Here is a 21,170-nt window from a genome sequence, read left to right as displayed (position 1 = left end):
CTAAACCGCATAGGAGATGTCAAGTCTAGTCATGGTTAGGTAGATAAGACTACCTACAAGCTGCCTATACAGGGTAGCATCAGGAAGAAGATCACCCTCATCTTTACTCAACTTACAATTAAGCTCCAAAGGAGTATCAACATGTTTAGAATCAGTCAAGTGAGTAAGAGACACCAGATCAGAAGCATATTTCAGTTGGTTAACAAAGTAACCCCAATGACATCTCTGAATCTCAAGTCCAAGAAAGTATGTGGCAGACCCAAGATCTTTTAATTTGAAGGAGTTACTAAGAAAGAATTTGATATTGGTAATACCATCCACATCATCTCTAGTAATAAGGATGTCATCAACATAGACCAAGAGAAGAGTCAGTCCTTGAGCCCGCTTGAAAGTGAAGAGAGAGTAGTCTGAAGCACTCTGCTGAATACCAGCTTCCAACACTATTATACGCAAGCGATCAAACCAAGCTCATGGAGCTTGTTTAAGACCATATAAAGATTTCTTCAGTTTACACACCAATTGAAGATTGTCACAGTAGCCGGGAGGTGGTTTCATATAAACTATCTCCTATAACTCTCCATGGAGGAAGGCATTCTTAACGTCCATCTGATGAACTATCCACTATTTAAGGGCAGTAATGGCTAGTAGTAAATGAACTGTTGTTATTTTGGCCACGAGTGCAAAAGTTTCATCATTGTCAATTCTATACTCTTGCTTGTATCCTTGAGCAACCAAATGAGCCTTATATCTGTCCAAAGTACCATCGGATTTGAGTTTTACAGTGTAAACCCACCGACTACCAATTATGGAGGCATCTGGAGGAGAGACAAGATCACGTGTCATTTTCCAATAAAGCTTGAACATATGAATCCATAGCTTCTTTCCAATGCTTAATTGCTATGGCCTAGCTATAAGACTTAGGAATATCTGTGGATGACAAAATGGCTGAGAATGAGATGTGACTCAAAAAGAAGCCATAGTGGTTAGGTGGTCGAGAAATACGAGATGATTGACGCGAATGAATAGATGAAGGTAAATCTTTAGGAGAAGAATTTGCACTTACAGTGATGGTTGATGGAGAGGAATGACCAGACATTATTGCTTGAGATGCAGGAGGCATAAGCAATGGGTGAATTGGATGCTTCTTGAAGTACGTCTGAAGAGGTGGAAGAGAAAGAGAATCACCTGTAAATCTAAAATCATGCAGAACAGAGATGGATGGTGCAGGTAATTTACAAATATATTCAAAGAATGAGAGATTCTCAAGAAATATGACATTACGACAAATGCGCAACCAATGGACTTTGGGATCATAACAGATAAATCCCTTGTATTTCATACTGTATCCCATGAAAACACACATAGATGATTGAGCGGTTAGCTTTGTGTGTTCATGGGGAGGGAGATGGACAAAGAAAACACATCCAAGGACACAAAGGATGGATAGGTTTGGTGGACGATGAAATATGGACTGATGTGGAGAAGAATTTCCAAGGATAGGTGTAGGAAAACTATTGATGAGATGAACAACAGTGCGGGTCGCCTCCACCTAGAAGGTAAGGAGAGCATGTGAATCTTGTATCAAGGACCTCACCATACTAGCAATATGACGGATCTTGCTCTTCGATACTCCATTTTGTTGAGGAGTATCAGGACAAGATCTTTGGGATTGAATGCCATGTTGTTTAAGATAGGTTTGAAGCTCACCATCCTCACCATCATAATACTCTCCCCCTGAATTGATCACAAAATATTTATGGTACTTTTAAGCTGGGTTATTACCATAGCATAAAAGTTTTTAAACATGGAGAAGACTTCTGATTTCTTTTGAAGAAAGTACACCCATGTGTAACGAGTACAACCATCAATGTATAATACAAAGTAGTTATAACTTAAGTCTGAAATGACTGGAGACGACCACACATCACTATGAATGAGATAAAAAATGTGTGGATGCATGTTCAATAAAAGATAAAAAGGTAAAACATGACTTTTACTATAGTAGCAAATTAAACAAGATTTATCAATATTCTTGACTGAAGAAGTATTCAAAGGCAAACAACCAGAGGAAAACAAATAGTCCAAATTCTTAGCATAAGTGTGACCCAAACGTCTATGCCATAAATGTCACACGTTATCAAATGAAGAAATAGAAGAACAAGGAGAATCAGAAAAGCAAGCAAGAATCTGGTGAATATCTCTTATTCTCGAATTCCAAAGTAAACAACCTCCCAAGCCTATGCCCCTTCCCCTTCAGCTCCCCAGTGTGCTAGTCCTAAATGAAACAACCATCACGAGTAAATAAAACATTATTACCATCATCAACAAGTTGTCCAACAAATATTAAACTAGTAGTCAATTTAGGGACAAAGAAAGTTTTGGGAATATGAAAGGGTTTGGTCTTAGAGGTGGATAAGAACAACTCATTACAACCATATACAGGTAAAGAATCACCATTGGCAGTAATAATATAGTTGTCAAATGATCTAGGTTTAAGAGACTGACCAAAGGAGGCCCCAGTCATGTGATTTGAGGCCCCTGAATCAATAATCCACATGTGACACGAAGATGAACACATAAAAGCAAACTTACCAACTATACCAAAAGTAGAAAAAGTAGAAGAAATAGCTGAAGACATAAGCTCACAGATCCTTTCTTCAGTCATATTTCCCCGAGCATCTGATTTGTGGGCTGATGATGAGGTGGCAACATCAATAGTAGTAGATTTGGTTGAGGCCTAATAAGCCTTATGCTGTCCTTTCTTAGGAGGCCTGGTTGGACATTCCACTATGATATGCCCTTGTTGTTTGCAGTAGGTACAGAAGTTCTTCTTCTTGTAATGGGATGCCACATGACCAAATTCTTTGCATTCATAGCACTACAACTTCGAGAAGTCTTTCTTACCCTTCTGTTTGGTGGCTAAGAACACAGATAAAGTAAGAAGATGTGTTTCTTCCTGTAACAATTCTCCAAGAATTGCATCTAGTTCAAGGATTAGTTCTCTACTGAGAATGTTGGATTGTAGAGTTTCATAGTCAGGCCTGAGATGCATCAAGAAATGTATGGTCTTTCTCTTAGTGAGATGTTTCTTCATGGTCTTCATACAATAATCTTTAGACCCCAAAGTGAGCCTATTCATATTTAGTCCAAAGGTTTATAAATCCTACATAGTATTCCTGAATTCTCTTCTCCCCTTGAACATAGGAGAAGATATCGATTTCGATATGATATTGGCTAGTCATGTTCAATTGTTGATATACATTTTATAGGTATTCGAACATGTCATGGGTAGATTTGAGACCTCTCACCGTGGGATACTGACATTCATTGATATAGACCCAATGATCCATGATGTAACCTGAGCATTTTCGGTTCTCCACTATTTCAGCCATTTGACATCACTTGCATCAGGCATGGGAGTGGAACTGTCAATGTATCCCCACATGCCTTTCCCTTCAACAAAATACTAAAAATGAAATTTCCAAAAAGCATAGTTGCTCCCATCAAACTTGACGGAAATAAATCCACTCTTTTCCAAAGTCATACCGAATAGTAAATAAGTAAAAGACAGATCTAGTCGAGCAGCAAGGAAGTAATAAAGCTATGAGAATCAAAGAGCCTGATAATAGAAACCTCTTACAGTCACCAAAAATCGTCTAAGCTTCAGCAAATGACAAAAAACTTGAAACACAGTCCAAAAAAGGAAGTCTGGGTGCAGCCACCCAGAAGAGATGTATAGATCTCTCTCAAATCTTCTCAAATCTTGATGAAATTTTCAGAATATGATGAGAGGGCCTAGGCGACACTTCCTTTCAAATCTCATTGCAAACTAAAGTCGTATGAGAGAGATTTAATTCTTGAATGCGCAAAACAGAGAAAACTGATATCTATATAGATCAAAACAGTCCAAATTGAATCGGCAATAACAATAGATGTCACACTGATCAAAGAGAGGAGAAAAGAATCAGAGAGTAGCCTACTTTGATACCATATCAGTTTGAAAAAGAAAGGGAGAGTAGAGAGAAAGACAAAAGTTCATATCTATTAGGGTTGATCAATCTGATCGAACCAACCCAAAAAAGATGTTTATATATTAAACTTATGTGAATGGACAAGATTGTCCTTACAAAGATAATAAAAATAATCTGTATACTAAAGTACACGCCTATTGAAGTACAAGAAAGAAAAAATAAGGTAGAATTACAAAACTACCCTTTAGTAGTTCTTCTACAGTTATTTGTGTTGGAAGACCCATGAACACTATCAAGTTTGGGGTAAAGAAGTTAAAGAGAGATTTGAAAAAAGTAGGACTATTACTTATTTCTTTGTGAGAAGATGTCCATTGGCTCGTTGAATTCTTGAGCCTTAAGATGTTCATCCTCCATCTATTGGATTCCATAATATGATAAAAGCAGGTGTTTCTATTACCATTTGTAAGTCAATGGGCCTTTGCATGCGTCCTCCAATAAATATTCTTATGTTCTAACCAATGTTCAAGCCTGCAATGGATATTTGCCTCTTCTAATTTTTCTTCCTTTGAGTAGTGTGGCTAGTGCCTATCTTATAGAATGGCTAGCCTCTTTTCAAACTGTTTGATGTTAGATTCAATGGTGCCACTACCAGCCTTAAACTTCTTCCTTAGTTGCCTTAGAGTTGTTCTACACCAAAATCCAAAGGAGTCAACAGATTGATCCCATTCATCTTTAAAGGTATTCAAGAATTGTGAATGCTTCAACCATTGAATCTCAAATCTTTGAACTTGAATTGTCTTCTCATGGTTGAAAAAAATGTAATAGAATTGGACTATAATTGCTTGCATTATGAGGGCAAATGGAGAGGATTAGCCGAGGTGAACACTTATAGTCCGTCATGAGAAACAAACACATGATCAATTCTCATCCATCTAACCAAACTATTTGCTTGTCTTCTATTAGGCCATGTGAGTTGTTGACCATGAAAGCCTAGATCAATCAAACCAAAGTTCTCAACCATTGCATTGAAAGCACTCCAAACTTTTGGTGCAGGCTGAGATCTACCAGATTTTTTGGAAGGGTTTGAAATACAATTTAAATCCCCAAAAAGACACCAAGGGGGTAAGTAGTAGTATTAGCATATTCATAAATAAAATTAAAAAAAAAAACTAATGACGACCCTTATCACTAGGATGAACATAAAAACAAATCATGTCCCACTTAGTCATATTAGGCAAGTTGTGGATTCTAAGAACAAGATAATTGCAATCTTCTTTAAGCAATTCAACATTGACATTTTTATCCCACCAAAACAAAGGCCCCCTGACCTGCCCACTAAGCTAACAATGTGCTAGTGATAATGATTAAATTGCCCAACCATCCTATCGGACTTGGGTTTTTGATAGTTAGTTTCAAACAAGAAAATAAGATTGATGGAGGAGTTTTTTCAAACGAGGAATTGTTTTCCAAATCAATGCATTCATTTTTGGGTTGGTGGCGTAATTGGGCCCGCCACCTCAGCTTGTACAAAGATACGCTTGGTTGAGAAATGTGCTTTTTTGGAAGTCTTTTGCCTAGCTTGGGCTTTGATATTCTTTTTGGGTAGCCCACAAGTAGAATCTTCTATTGCTTTGAATGGGCTTTTTTGGTGGGCCCAATTTCTAACAGTTTATTATCCCGTTTGTGCTTGGTCCCTATGCAGTCCTAGATGATTCTCCCTCCAAAAGGGCTTTTTTAATGGGCACATCTCCTTAATTGTTACCACATTAGCTTCTTTCATCTTAAGAGCATCTTTAGTTTTGGAAAATGGTGGAGCAATGGTAATGGCCCCACCATTATCACCACCAATCTTGGGGTGGGATTGATTACATGAAAAGTTTCATTTTTTTATAGGTATTATGGGATTTGGAAATTGAACATTACTATTGTACCCTTCTACATGTTTCAGGCAATGAAACGATGTCAGAATCTGAGAATTTTGATGAATTACTTTCACTGTCCAATAGGCTAGCAGAGGATGACATTTTATTGTGATTTGTAGATGAACTAGCCTTACTTGATTGGTGTTACTTCTTTTTTGAAATTGTTGGTTGACTTCTGAGATCCTCTTAGTAGGTTTCTTGTAGCACGCTCCTCAACCTCTCCTTCACTTTGCAGCGAAAAAGATTCATGCCCTATGCACCCACAAATTTTGCAGAACCATGGCAGCCACTCATACTTTAATTGAACAAAAATATCTTTATTATTTGAAATGGTGCTAGTGGATAGTATATGTCCTTAGCCCCAATCAAATTGATGTATATAAACATTTATTTATAAATGAATAAAGTATATTATTGTTTCATGTTAATGATGGTATGTTTTTTCTATGAATTACCCCTTAAACTGGACACTTATGAGGCTCACGTTAATTTAGAATGTTCTCAACCATTGAATAGACTTGGGGAGTTTATCTTAACAAGACTGACACTAGTATGCTGCCAAATAATTAGAGTAGCTTGTCTCAGTTGCTAAGGTTAGACCCAAAGCATAGGCGGTGCGTGTTTGGAAGAAACATTGAACCCAAACCAATATCTAGTTATGCCCTAAACCTTGGAGATAGATAGACACTACTAGAAAATTACACATAACCCCTAACTTGATTATGATACTACACTAACTAGTACACTGTGCTGCCTTTGATGTGCCAACCAGTGATATCCATACAGGTCAAAATATCTGGGCATGTTGAGGCAATTTAGAAAATTACTTGAGTGGGTGATCACAGCGATAGGATCGAACCCTTTGTTAGACAAGTGAATATTAGGGTTTACACTCTCTCTAATGGAAAGTTAAACTACCAACAATGGACTTCATCGGTGTTTGTAGTCTATATATATATTATTATATTGCTACTGTATGAAAAATGTTTATAAAAGGTTTTAATCCTGGGATCCATCCGAGCAGAGAGTGTGACATTACACCTTGCAACCAAGGGAGAGGTCATTCCCTATCAAAGTAGTGTTCTAATGATTATGGGTTGAGAGGTTAAGTGTAAGAGACCATTACAAGGTTGATTACCTAATGGGCTTTATCTCAATAAACCCATTATCCTTGGGTCTTCATAGGGTGGCTGAATCCAATGATCATTTAGGTGTAAATGTTGGGCGTAGATTGAGCCAATGCTGATTGGCTTAGGAGTTCAGTGCCCTAATTAGTGAACTCAGCCTAATCTCTTTCCACGGTGGGGCCAAACCCTTATGGACTTAGTGAGATCTTTGTAGGGTCCCACGCCATACAATATCATGCCCAAAGTTATCATGCAACACTTAGGGACATGAACCTTTAAGAAAAATGGGCCAAAGGCCCATTACTAATATGATTAGTTAAAGTGTCACGTGATGATTTGGGTCAAAACTGGGCATGGTTCTAGGTACGGAACACCTATCCTATTAAGAGGATAATGTTTATCTCTTAAAAGAGTCCAAATCCAAATTAGATTTAGATAGTCTCCAAATTATATTAGGAGAGTACTCTATATAAGGGGGTTAAGAGAAAGAGGGGAAACAGAGCTTGTTCGCTTCACTCTCTTGCTCTCTCATATTCTCTCTTCTCTCCAAGAAACCTTATCACGACCTAGCCATTGAAAGAACTGGTTTTTGTTAGTTTTCCTATTGTGTTTTTGCAAGAAAAATATTGGGAAAATCAGGCTTATGAATCCTAGTCGATCCAAGGTAGTTGGATAGCAGTTTTGCAGAAAATAGTGTTGCTGGACCGACTTGTCATTTATTGCACAGTCCACTATGAGAGCTTCGATTTGTGGACTTTGTATCATTGGTATTAGTTACAATTACTTTTAATTTCAGTTTCAAATCTAGTCTGATTCAGTGCAAGATCGATATGGAAAATTTAGTTTTCAAAATCATCGGGAAATTGATTCCTAGAATGGGTTAGAAAAACTTTGAAATTTTCTCAACCATATAACATGGTTTGACGATCCATATGATAGATTCTAAGCCTTCCAAGAGTCAGGTACTTGCCAAAACAGAGGTTGGAAGTTATGCAATGACACCTTGATTCGAGCGAACTTACACCACCACTCCACCTCTTTTGGGGTAAGATTGTAAGGCTTCCCAATAGTCTTAGTAATCTTCTTCGCTACATCCATCATGAAATACTCCAATGACAAGTTATGAAGTTGAACCCAAACGTCAAATAAATCCAATGCATAAGTTGAACGTTTCTTGTTGGCTTCACACTTAAGGACAATTTCTAAGTAGGAACTTTAAGCGTTTAATTGGACATCGGAGAGATATGTAGTGCTCAACGGATTTAATGGAGGAAGCAAGAAATTTGGTTTTTGGGTAAGTGAGCAATTCAGAATTTAACCATTAAGAGAACCCAATGCACATACACGTCTTCTAAGAAAACAAAAAAAATAAGGATTCTTTGTTATTCTCTGTTCTCTTTCCTATATAACTATCCATGATTTTGCTGAGACATGGCATAATGAGAGAGTCTAAAAGAATGGTGATATGGCTTAATGGAAGGGGTGATAAGGGAGGGGGAATGGGGAGAGAATTAAGGAGAGAGAAGCAAGGGGTGTTTGGAGCAAGGATAGACTTTTTGACGTGGACCACCTTGACATTGTTCCAACTATACAAATGCATTAAATGACTATAGTAAGTCTTTATTACTTTCCCTTTTTCAAGACAAGTTTAAAGTCTCTCTTCAAATACATTAAATCTCCAGTGGAGTTGAGATCACCCGCCAACAATACAAATTCCAACTTGATCTGACATTGCATATCACTACAAGAATTTCATTATTTAGAGGCGTTTTCTATGGCGGCATTTGCTTAAGTGCCATTATATATGCAGCAAAAGCGCCACTAAATGGAACTTTCCAGTGGCAGATGTTAAAATGCCGGAAAAAGTATATGTGAAATGCCACTATATATTTGTTTTAAGTGGCTTTTATTAAATTGTCGTTGAAAACATTTTTAAAGCGCCACTAATGTGGGTTTAGACATTTAATAGGTAAATTTTTATTTAAACCATTGATTTAAATTCAAATCAATGGTGGAGATGCAAATCTAAGAGAGAAGAAAAATAGCGGGATTGAAGTTTCTTCCTCCCGCGCGCGCATTCTCATTCGCCATTTTGCTCGATTTTGCCCTCCAATGCTGCTCTTCGAAGGACAGTCTACCATTGTGAAGGAGGCCTTCCCGTTTTGCTATCTCCTTTCTAGTGACCTTCAATTCCGGCGACGTTCGAGGGAAGTGATTGCCCGGTTTTTTCCCTCCGACACTGCTATCCGAAAGAGAGCCTACTACCATTGCGAAGGATTCTGTTGCCAAAGAACTCTTCTCTCCTCTCACCCATCTGAGACCACCACTGAAAGATTCTAAATTTCTGATACAACAAAATGTCTTCCCCAAGCAAATGCCAAGAGATGGATCTGATGAAATGGTAAAATTTTCAACTACCCTTCTTAATTCTGTCTTTTTTTTCTTAGTATTCCTGGTAATTTTGACTCTGTTTCTTGTTTATTTTTCTTCTATTAGGATGATGAGCGACTACAAGGTAGAGATGACCAACGATGGCTTGCAAGAGTTTTATGTCGATTTCAATGGACCCAGTGATAGTAAATTTTCCACACCATTTCAATGGTTAAGACTTTTAATTCTTTGGTTCAGCCATTTGTCCAGCAATAGATGCTCAAAACTATACATTTGTTTTCTGTTCTGATGAAGAGAAATCAAATATAGGCAACTGTAAGTGTTCTATTAAGTTAGTTTTCTTGTTATTCGTTGTCATTACTTTATTAGTTTATAACATGAATTTAGAACTCTTATAGCCAATTGGCTCTTTTACTATTAATTTCTTCAGTTCTTGGTATTGCTATATAGTTACATCAGCTTTAAATTATTTGATTGCCCATACTATTCAGTGAATTCAAGAACATTACTTGTGGGTTGCAACAGGTCCTTATCAAGGGTGTGTGTGGAGGATCAGAGTAGAGCTTCCAGATGCTTATCCATATAAATCTCCATCAATTGGCTTTGTTACCATGATCTACCACCCCAATGTAGATGAAATGTGAGCTACTGCACATTGATAACTATGTGTTTTTTTTAGTGTTTTCATTAAGTTTTGCCCGTGGATGGTATACAAAATGCATTTATTTTTCAGCTTCACCACTTCATTTTGTTTGGATGTAATCAACTAGACCTAGGGCCCCAAATGTTCGGTAAAAAGTCTTAACCATTATTTCTGTGATGCATATAGGATTGTTATGCCTTTGTAGAAGCATTTTATTGGAAATTTTGCTGCTTTTTAATTTTATGGATCAATGTAATTGCACTCAGTTGTTGACGTTGATGCTTCTTCTCAGATCTGGTAAATGTATTTGAAGTGTTCCTTCCACAACTTCTTTTGTATCCAAACCCATCAGATCCATTGAATGGAGAGGTTGCAACTCTCATGATGCGTGACTGAGCTGCATATGAACAAAGAGTCAAAGGTGGTTACCCTTCCCAAAGTTCAATTTGTCTGATTATTTTGCTACAATGTTAATGTGATCTAATTGAAAACCCATTTATTATAGCTTTTCTGTATATTTAGAACAATAATAACTGAGAAATTCCTTTCCAAGTTGGAAAAAGAAATTGAAAGAAAAATCTGCCCATAATATGGTTTTATTGATATTCATTTTTCTCTTACATTCAAGATGTGTAGTCTTAATTAGGTTCCATTTTGTACCTATTATAAACATTTACTAATTTGCAAAACTGAACAAATTTTAATACATGTCAAATTTTCCTACATTCAATTTTGGTCTAACTTATTATTATTTTTTTCATTCTTTTGTTTTCTTTATTTTTTGGGTAATTTGTTAGTCATTTAAATATTAATTAGGATGTTAGTTTTGGCCTTTATCAAAAAAAGGATGTTAGTTTTGGCATAGCTCTATATTTTCTTTTAAGAGGTTCACCGGTAACACAAACGTGGGGACACTAGGACTTCTAAATCTGATCCATCATCATTCCTGGAGTACATCCAAGCACTATTGTAAAATCCCTTGTTGTACCTTGAAGTATATTTACTATCTTGACAAAATTATGATATGTTGTTATCCCAGTAATCTTGCTCTTGCTCAAGAACTTAGGAAGTTCATTAATTCCATTTCTGTTCTCTAAGCAGAATTTGTCTTCTTTTTGTATTGTCTAGTTTTTCAGCACAGGAGTAAGGAATTGCTATATTTTGTTTTTCCCTTCCCTTTTTTGTTTGATGATATTTTTGTGTCATTTGCTTTACTCTTCACTGCAATCATTGGATGTTTCTATTGGGCACCTACTTCATCTTTTTTAATTAATTAATTCATTTTTAGCACAGATGATCATCATCAAACATGTACTCAGTCTTCCTTGCAATACAAAATTTTGTGATTGGTCAAGTTTTTTAATTATCATATTGTTGAGATCTTTGTCTTGTTCAACTTGTTCATATCGAGGGCCAAAGGTTTGTTGTCACTTTTAATTGGTGCCTTGATTGGGGAAATATCCAGTAGCTTTTCTGAGTCCTTTGACATTTGTTTTAGAATTTCATATTCTTATATTTTTCTTTTTTTTAGTTGACCCATATTATATGGGACAAGGCTTAGATGATGATGAGACAATGGGTTAATACTGGCACTTTGTTTCTGAATCCTTTAGTTTTGTTTTGGAACTTCACTTTGTATTAAGCACTAGAGATGCTGATTTGTTGTGGTTTCTATATCTTACTTTAGGATAGTACAAGTCTATAAGAGTATTTTGGATGAGAATTATACTTTGTAGAATTTGAGTTGTGGAACCTTAAGGTTCTTTCTCTCAGGTGTAATGGTAAAATCTCAGGTTAACAAGCATGATACATTGGTTCAAGTCTGAGAGTGGCCACTTTGTGCTAAAAAATGCCAAAGTTTGGGTCCATGTACAGTTAACCTAGCAAAAGTCTGGGGATAGCTGGGACCAATGTAGGTACTGGCCTTCTTTTAACAGCCAGGTTCTTTCACTCGTTTCCTTGCAATTTTTTGAAAACCTGGATGAGGCAAGAAACCAGGAAGGAGTATGATCCACTCTTTTAGCAGTTCAACTGCTGGTTTATATAAACCACTGAACTAGTGGCTTTTTGGTCTCCAGTTTTCCCAAATAGCGGGGCCCAGAATGGTTTTGAGAAATACTGCTTCCAAACTTTTTCTAAAGAACTATCTTCTTCATTGCAACCTTTATTTTTCACCTCACTAAAATGGTTTGGCATCTCTCTGTTCAGTGGTCCTGAAAGGTTAGGCATTTATGTGTTTAAAAGGTGGATCGATGCTAAAACTTTTCCTTTTCAAGGTTTGAAGATTTTTTTTTCTTTCCATTATTGCTAAAGATAGTTCTCAATTCTCAAATGCAATTAGATGGGGTGGTGGTGATGGAGGTGGAGGGCATGTTTCTTTGAGCATGTTGTTCTAGAGTGTGTCAAGTGTGTTGTTCTGCCATTTTATTTTGTTCAGTGCATTTTCTTTTTGGTTTGCTCCTGTTTCTTTATCCTCTTGAACTTTGCAGTAGATCACTTCTATTCATACACGCTTGTATTTTCTTATTCTTATTTGACCATGTACCACTTCATTGTCTTGTAGGTGATATGTTACATGGCTTTCACTTTTCACCATTCACTTCTCTTGACAAGCATGGTTGGTTCTTATGCAACAACCATAGAAGTTTCTACCTATTTGAAATAATTGAGAAAATTTCAAATTCTCTCTATCTGAGTTCTCTTGGGGTTGATGCTGCAATACTTACTTTTGAAGCCCTTTCTGAGACATTTGAATTTGCAAGGAAGTGGGTTCCATTCTGTAAGAAGTTTAATATTGAGCCTCGGGCTCCAGAATGGTACTTTACTCAGAAGATTGACTATTTAAAGGATAAAGTCCACCCAAACTTTGTGAGGGAACGACGTGCAATGAAGGTCTGTATCCATAGTCTAATATAGTTTGTTGTCTTGCCTTGTTAAACAATTTATTCTTGGATATCTATTTCTTTTGGATTCAACAAGTGCACAGTTACAAAGAAAGAAGCTTTGAAAAATAGTTTTTTAACTTTTTACTGCGGAATGGAAAGAACCAAGAAGTTTTTAATTTTTGAGAATGTGTCTAGCTCAGGGGAAGAGGTGTTGGGGAGATCAGACCAGGCATTATGTGCTTGGGTCAATTGTCTATAGAAAATTCAAGGGTCTCAAAGTATAAGCATTACTCCAAATTTCCTACTCACTTTTTTTTACCCACTCTAAAGTAGGTGAGAACTAAAAGACACAATCATAAACTTGTATGTTGTCCTAGAAAAAAAAAATAGTGAAAGCACACAAAATAGTCCATTTGCAACAAAGATATAATATTTGTTATGTAACATTTCTCTCTATTTATCTATCTTTCAGCCATCTATTATTAGATTGAAAGATATAATATTATATCTAGTTTTTATTAAAAATATGTATTTGCTTTTTCAGGAAATTGTTAACATGGAGGATATTGAAGATATTTACTTTGGATTTTGATGAAGACTTTTGAACATCATAGAGATGATTTTTTTTTTGTTATATCCTTTGTTCGTTTTTGGACTATCCATTATGGATCTATGACCTGAAAGTGACAGATGTATATATAAACACTTTATGATAAATTTGTTTTACATGAAAAGGGTTTATTTGGTTAAATTTCATAATCATTTGGTTTTTTTAATTAAATATATAATATGCATTTGATTTAAAGGGCATGATGAAATTAATATTTATTGATATAGGTCCATTTACCATTATATAATAAGCAACATCTTTTTTGTTGCTTCATTTTATTTTTTTTAGCATGTATGAATGAATATGTTTAGTCATTTAGTGGCGCTTGTAAATGCCACTAAATCCTAAATGAATAGATTGATTAAGACTTTTTAGTGGCAATTATAAATGCCACTATACAGATAAATGTTTTATGACATTAAAAAATGCCGCTATATAAAAAAAAAATGCTATTATATTGTTATTGCTAGCTTTTATGGTAACCTTCTAGTGGCATTTATAATTGCCATTATCTGTTGCTATTTAGTGGCACTAAGAATTGCCACTAAATGTGCCAATAAATGCCATCATTAAACTTAAAAATGGCATTTGAAACTGCCATTAAAGGATGAATAAAACGCCACTAAAAATAGTTTTCTTGGGCGTTTATATAAGTGCCACTAAAATTTGGATAAACGCCAATGAAAGTAAGTTTTATTGGCATTTATTTAAGTGTCACTAAAAATTGGATAAATGCCACTAAAAATTGGATAAATGCCGCTAAAAATCGCTTTTCTTGTAGTGTATCTTGCTATAAAATTGAGGCCCACCATAAAAGTATTGGTAGGGTTAGAAATCATATTAGACATGATTGAACCAAATCTAGTGGCTAACTAAATTTTAAAATTTTTCTAACCCAACATAGGAATCAATTTCTTAGTGATTTTGAAATCTGAAATTTCAGGATCAATATTGCATTGAACTTAACCAAATTTGGAACTCAAATTAATTTCTAATTACACTTGATATGGATTCCACAAATGCTACTTCTAAAGTGGTAATTCATGCCCAATGTCAAATATGAATCAACCTTCCATCAAAATTATTTTATTTTAAATTCAACGAAATAGGGGAGCCGCTTGGGAATTCTCGAGGTGCTCCTTCCTTTGCTTCGGTGGTTGCTGTCGCCACGAATCCTTTTCCTGTAGTTCTTGATCCACCGACGGTGGATATTCCTTTGAAGGTACCTTCAATCAAGTGGGGAGAATTGGCGATGCTTTTCTCAGAAGAAGATATTGAGAAATCTCTCTCCCCTCTCCAATTTGCTCTGGTCAGAAAATGCTCATATGGTCGTCATTCCCTAGTGAAGATCAGGGAATTTCTGGTAGGTACTTTCAGACTCCAAAAATCCATTGTAGTCACTGCATTAGATCCGAGGCATGTGCTTCTCAGATTTGAAAGTGAGGAGGAATACTTTTGCGTTTGGTTGAGGGAGGCTATTATTATCAAGGATTTTCTACTAAGAGTTTTGAAATGGACGCTTGGGTTGGAGTTAGGTTGGGAACTGTCAGTGGTTCCTCTTTGGATTTCTCTACCAATGTTGTCGATTAACTTGTACAAAGACAAGTACCTACGATCAATTGAGTAGGTAGCTGAAAAAGTGCTAAAAGTTTATCCAACTACTGCTCATTTAATCAGAACAACCGCGACTAAGGTTTGCATGGAGGTTGATTTGTTGAAAGAAAACCCTAATCATGTTTGGGTTGGGCTCAACAAGGAGGGTTTTTGGTAGAAAATTGTTTATGAGAACCTCTCCAAATATTGCACTTTCTGCTTCAAACATGGTCACAGTGAGGGGGAATGCAAATTGAAACTGAAGAGAAATTTGAAATCTTAGGGAGAAGTTACCAAGTCTAAATCCACTTCAGCTAAAATGCCTGTTAATCCTAAAGCACCCGGGAAAAAACAAATTGTGAAGTAGGTTTATTAGAAAATTCGAAAAACCCCAACAACGGTTCTAGAAGCTGTAGTGATAGAAAATACAAACACAAAAGAGATCCAGGACCAGCAACCTGGAATCCCAGAATAGTTGATGTTACCTACAGAGGGGGTGCAGACATCTTTTGTTTCTAAAGATGATATTAGTTTGAAGCCTGTTCGGCCAGTCAGTCAGGAGACGATATCTTTATAAACCTAACAGGATCTGGAGCCTTGAGGAGCTGCAATAATCCAAGTTGGAATTGGACGAGAGGCTTTCTCGTAGGGGGTACAACACTGGCCTCAATTCTGATGCCGAGCTGCTTGATAAAATGATTGTGAGAGCTTAAAGTTCTTCCTACGCCTTATCTGAGGATGAAGTCGGGTTAAAGGTGGAAGCGAACTGGACACAGGTGGTTCACAAGAAAAGGCCTCGCAAAAAATATATATAGAGTGAGAATAGACTAGTTACCAGATCACAAACTGGCCAAGGTATGACTACTTCTAAATGTTCTCAATGAATGGTCTATTCTGGAATATTAGAGGGATTGCAAATGATCCCTCTATCACTCATCTAAAAAACTTTGTAAATTGCATAAGTTAGGTGTAGTAGTAGTTTCTGAACCCATGATTGGGGATGATAGACTTTCCCATATTTTCAGGAGACTCAATATGACTAGTTTTATGGTAAATATCAATAGTAAAATTGTTCTTTTTTTTAATAGCCTTTTCTTTGTACAGTTGATTGAGGACTGTGATCAAATCCTATCGGTGAAAGTCACCACCACATCCAATGAGAATTTTGTTCTTTCTGTGGTTTATGCCAAATGTGGTCGGTTGGAAAGAATGTCTCTTTGGGACAGAATTCAAAACTTAGCCTTTGGTATTTTTGAACCCTTGTTGTTAGCTGGAGACTTTAATGTGATCACTTGTAGAGAGGAGAAAGTGGGGGGAAGAAATCCTGATGTATTTGCAAAGGAGGATTTTGTTTATCTAATAAATGTCGCAGGCCTAGTTGATTTGGGTTTCTCTGGAAGCAGATTTACATGGTGCAATAACAAAGAGGGCTTGGATTGTGTTTGGGCTTGTCTAGATCGAGTTCTAGTTAACTCAAGCTGGGTGCAATCCTTCCCTTTGAAGCCTATGACACATCTTCATTGCACCTGTTCAGATCAATGCCCTCTGGTTTTTTTTTTTTGTTGATTGGAAAGACAGACAGGTCCCAAACCTTTTAGGTTTCAACAGATGTGGATCTCCCATCACTCTTTTCACACGGTTGTCAGGGATTGTTGGACTGAGGAGGTTCACGCCAATCCATTGATGAATTTATTTCTCAAACTACATAAATTAAGGAGTAAACTCAAGCAATGGAATTGGGAGGTCTTTGGGAATGTTCATCAGGTTGTCAAGGAGGCAAAAGACAGGGTTCAACAGGCTGAATTGAATCATTTACAAACGAACTCTGCTGCTAGCTTCACGAAGTTAAGGGAGGAGAGGAAGAAACTCCATGAAGTTCACAAACAGGAGAAAATTTTCTGGAGGCAAAAATCTAGAATTAAATGGTTGAAAGAGGGGGATAGAAACTCAAAATTTTTTCATCTTTCTATTAAGCTGAACCGAATGCGGGGCAGAATCAGCAAAATTAAAAGTTCTACAGGTGATTGGATTTCTGACCTAGAGGAGCTGAAACATGGTGCTGTAAACTATTATTGTAGTGTTCTTTTAGAGGAAGGGGTTGTTGGTGATGAGGAATTGATGGAAGTCATTCCGTGTGTGGTTAATCAGGAAGACAATGATAATCTTTTGGCCATTCCTTCTGAGACAAAAATTCAAGAGGTGGTTCATGCCATGGACAGGGATAATGCACCAGGGTCGGATGGTTTTACAAGACATTTTTTTTGTCTCGTGTTGGGACATTGTTGGAATGGATGTGGTAGGGGCTGTGCAATTCTTTTTTAATGGTGGCCAGTTTCCGGTGAGTTACACTTCCTCCTTTATTTCTTTGATACCAAAATGCAAGGTTCCTAAGAGTTTCATAGATGTCTGTCCCATTAGCTTAGGTAATTTCTGCTACAAAATTATTGCAAAAATCTTTACTAAAAGAATGGTTGGTATTTTACCTAAGATAATTTCACTAGAGCTTCATTCAGGGGCGAAACATCATGGATAATGTAGCTTTGGTACAAGAAATAGTTATAGCTATTAACAGAAGGGTTGTGGGCGGAAATGTAGTGCTTAAACTGGATATGGCTAAAGCTTACAACCGACTGAATTGGGACTTCCTCTTCAAAGTCCTGAGATGGTTCGGTTTTAATGAAACTTGGATTGATTTGATTAGGAAAATGGTTGTGAATTACTGGTTCTCAGTTCTTTGGAATGGAGGAGTCACAGGGTTTTTTCAGTCCACCAGAGTCTTGCTGCAAGGGGATCCCCTCTCGCCGTATTTGTTTATCATTGCAGAAGAGGTACTCGGCAGAAACTTGTCCAAGTTGGGCAAAAAGTATCCTGTAGATGTTTATGTGACTCATAGGGGTTGCCCTCCTATCACCCACAATTTCTATGTTGATGACACCATTATCTTCACAAGAGGGTCCAAGCAAGTGTTAGAGAGAGAATGTCAATAATCCGAAGGTACGAGCAGTGTTCGGGTCAATTGGTGAACAAGGCGAAGAGCTGTTTTTTCACCTCAATAAAAGCTTCTCACAGTAGAATCCAAATCATAACTCCAGTCATGGGCTATGTAAATAAGCCTCTTCCCTTCACCTACCTTGGGATCCTAATTGGTAAGGGCCACGTGAAAGCAAAAGCATTTGATGGGATTGTGTAGAAAGTGGCAGCAAAAATTTCAGGCTGGAAAGGAAAAATGATTTTAGCTAGAGGTAAGTTGGTCCTAATTAGACATGTATTGAGCAATATTCCAATATACTTAATGTCAACAGTTGCAACTCCCAAGAAGGTTATAAAGTGCCTGGATCAGTTGATGAAAGGATTCCTTTGGTCTAATTTGGAGACAGGTAATCATCACCATTGGATAGCTTGGAGGAAAATTGTGAGATCTTTTTCTGAAGGTGGGATATACATTTAAAGCTTATCTGATGTCCAAAAAGCACTCAGGTTGAAAGCTTTGTGGCGAGTGTTGTTTCAAATTCTTTGTGGGTTGAATTTTTCAGAGCCAAGGTGTTGAAGGTTGATCATTTCTATACAGTCATCACTCCATGCTATACTTCTCGTACTTGGAAGGTGAACATGGAACTAAGAGGTGATTTAGTCATTCTTTTCAGATGGTTAGTGGGAAGGGGAGAAATCAGCTTATGGTTGGATAATTGGACTATGGATGGTCCTCTAATTGAGAAAGCCATTCAACTAGATGGTCTTAATTTGCAATTGAGAGTTTGTGATGTTCTTGATGAGGTAGGAATTTGGAGGTTAGATCAGGTTAGGGGGTTTCTTGAGGATGAGGCTCTCCGACATATTCAGAGGTCAGGTGTGAAGCTCTCTGATAGACAAGACAAGATAGTTTGGCTTCCTGAAACGAAAGGGGAATTCTTTGTTAAAATAGCTTGGTCCTTCTATAGGGATGCTCATCCTACGGTGGAATGGTACAAGGTAGTTTGGAATGCTCTAGTGCCCACCAAGATAAGCTTCTTTATCTAGAAACTTATGGTGGGGAAAGTAGGGGTGGACTCTGATATAAAGGAGTTGGGGATCCCTTTTGTATCCAGATGTGTCTGCTGCCGTGATCACTTAGAGGAGAATGGTAATCATTTGTTGGTGCATGGCTGTCTAGTTCAAAAAGTTTGGTTTTTCTTTAACAGATTGTTTGGGCTCCCCTTCATGGGTAATGAGAGTATCAAGGAGCTTCTCTCTGTTTGGTTTTCAACAACCTCAAGAAAAAACCAATGAGTTGTTATAGTAGGGCTGATTGCTTGTTTTACAGTTTGGGAAATCTGGAAGGAAAGAAATAAGCATATAATGGAAAATAAATTAAGAAGCTCTAATATGGTGATTTGGGTAATTGTGCGATGGATTCATGAGGTATCCTCTCCTCTAAATCTCACCCACAAAGTGAGTTTTACTCAATAACTCTCTGTACAGGGTTTGGGGTTGTGAATTCACCCAATTAAGAATAGGTACATCAAGGTGATGCATTTATTAGCAGTTGCAGAGGGTTACTTTAAGTTGAATGTTGATGGTGCTTCTAGAGGAAATCCTGGCCCTTGTGGTGGAGGGGGTATCATCAGAGATGGAAGAAATGGTTTCATTAGTGCTTTCTCTAACACTTATGGTTCACACTCCAATTTAGTCGCAGAGGCTATGGCTTTGTTGGATGGCTTACACTTGGCGGTTGCATTTAATTTAGAGAATACAATGGTGGAATCAGACTCCAAATTTCTTATTGATATTCTCAATGAAACTTGTACAACCCCTTGGAAACTTTGGTTTTGGTTGTCTCAAGTTCAGGAGCTTATAAATAGATTGGATTTCTTTTGTGTTCATATTTACAGAGAGGCTAACCAACCGGTGGATGCTCTTGCAAAGCTTGGTTGCTTAGAGTCTTAGAAAACCGTTTATGATTACACACGTACACTTCCTTCACACGTACAACACTTGATTACAGCAGATGGTTTAGGTCTTCCTTTTCTGAGAATTTGTTGATTTTAGGTTGCTTGGACGCTTAATGTTTATATGATCCAGGCTCCCTTTTGTATAGAGCGAGGGGTAAAGCTTCACATCCCCCCCTCCACGGTTTTCTGCATATTAATAAAATTTTAGTGGCCACCCCTCCACCGGGAGTACATTTTGGGGCCCAAAAAAAAAAGAACTAGCCTTCCATTGAAAATGGCGTAGTAGTGAAGTGAAGTCGATTCAACAACTCAATTTCTACACTTCGGACCTCCAATCTTCTTGGTGATTTTGAAATCTGAAATTTTGGATCAATCTTGCATTGAACTAGATTAGATTTGGAACTCAAATTAATTTCTGATTATACTTAATATGGAGTCTACAAATGCAGCTCCCAAAGTGGTAATTCATACCCAATGTCAAGTCCAAACCAGTCTTCTGTTGAAAATGGCGTAATAGTGAAGTGAAGCCAATTCAACAACCCAGTTTCTACACTTTAGACCTCCAATCTTCTTGGGATGGATGTAGTAGTGTGAGCCTTCTTAGGATTGATGTTTTTCTCCAAAAACATAGTTAGAAACTGAAGGAAAAACATCCCTACTAGGGTTGGAATGAACTAGGGTTTTATAAGAGCAAGGGAGGAGAGAGAGAGAGCGCTTAGGATAGAATGGTTTGTCCATCCCTCTCTTTCCTTGTATAAAGTACTCTTCTAGTCCTAGTAGGAGTTGAATTTAAATCAAAACATGATTAGAATTTATCCTTATGGATAAACTCTATCTTATTAGAGGAATGGGTGCTTCATACCCATATCCATGCCTATCCCTCATGTGCCTATTTAACTAGTCATATTAGTAATGGGCCTTAAATCCATTTTCTTTAATGGTTCACTTTCATATGTGTTGTAAGGTCATGTAGGCCTGAACATTGTATGGCGTGGAATCCACAAAGGTTTCGCACAAGTCCATAAGAGTTCAGTTTTACCTCTACAAGAGATTAGGCCGAATTTACTCCCAAAGGCAATGAACCCCTGACCCAAATCAGC

General features: G+C 37.2%; 1 protein-coding gene and 1 long non-coding RNA gene across 2 annotated transcripts; both read left to right on the top strand.

Annotated features, from left to right (window-relative positions):
• The first annotated feature begins 8,878 nt into the window (after nt 1-8,878).
• Nucleotides 8,879-13,672, top strand: LOC104606303 (uncharacterized). The gene is made up of 6 exons (XR_016082739.1): nt 8,879-9,421; nt 9,517-9,726; nt 9,937-10,051; nt 10,347-10,475; nt 12,618-12,946; nt 13,484-13,672. It is a non-coding gene; the product is annotated as an uncharacterized LOC104606303 (long non-coding RNA).
• Nucleotides 13,673-17,667: 3,995 nt separating this feature from the next.
• On the top strand, nt 17,668-20,065 carry LOC148802607 (uncharacterized). The gene is made up of 4 exons (XM_088897945.1): nt 17,668-18,107; nt 18,445-18,502; nt 18,620-19,104; nt 19,636-20,065. Exons 1-4 carry the CDS (start codon nt 17,668-17,670, stop codon nt 20,063-20,065), a joined length of 1,413 nt encoding a protein of 470 aa, XP_088754071.1.
• The last annotated feature ends 1,105 nt before the right edge of the window (nt 20,066-21,170 follow it).

The sequence above is a fragment of the Nelumbo nucifera genome, chromosome 2, assembly GCF_055504915.1.
Source record: "Nelumbo nucifera cultivar China Antique chromosome 2, China Antique-T2T, whole genome shotgun sequence".
In the NCBI taxonomy this organism is placed as follows: Eukaryota; Viridiplantae; Streptophyta; class Magnoliopsida; order Proteales; family Nelumbonaceae; genus Nelumbo; species Nelumbo nucifera.
This window is presented reverse-complemented; position numbering and strand designations above follow the sequence as displayed.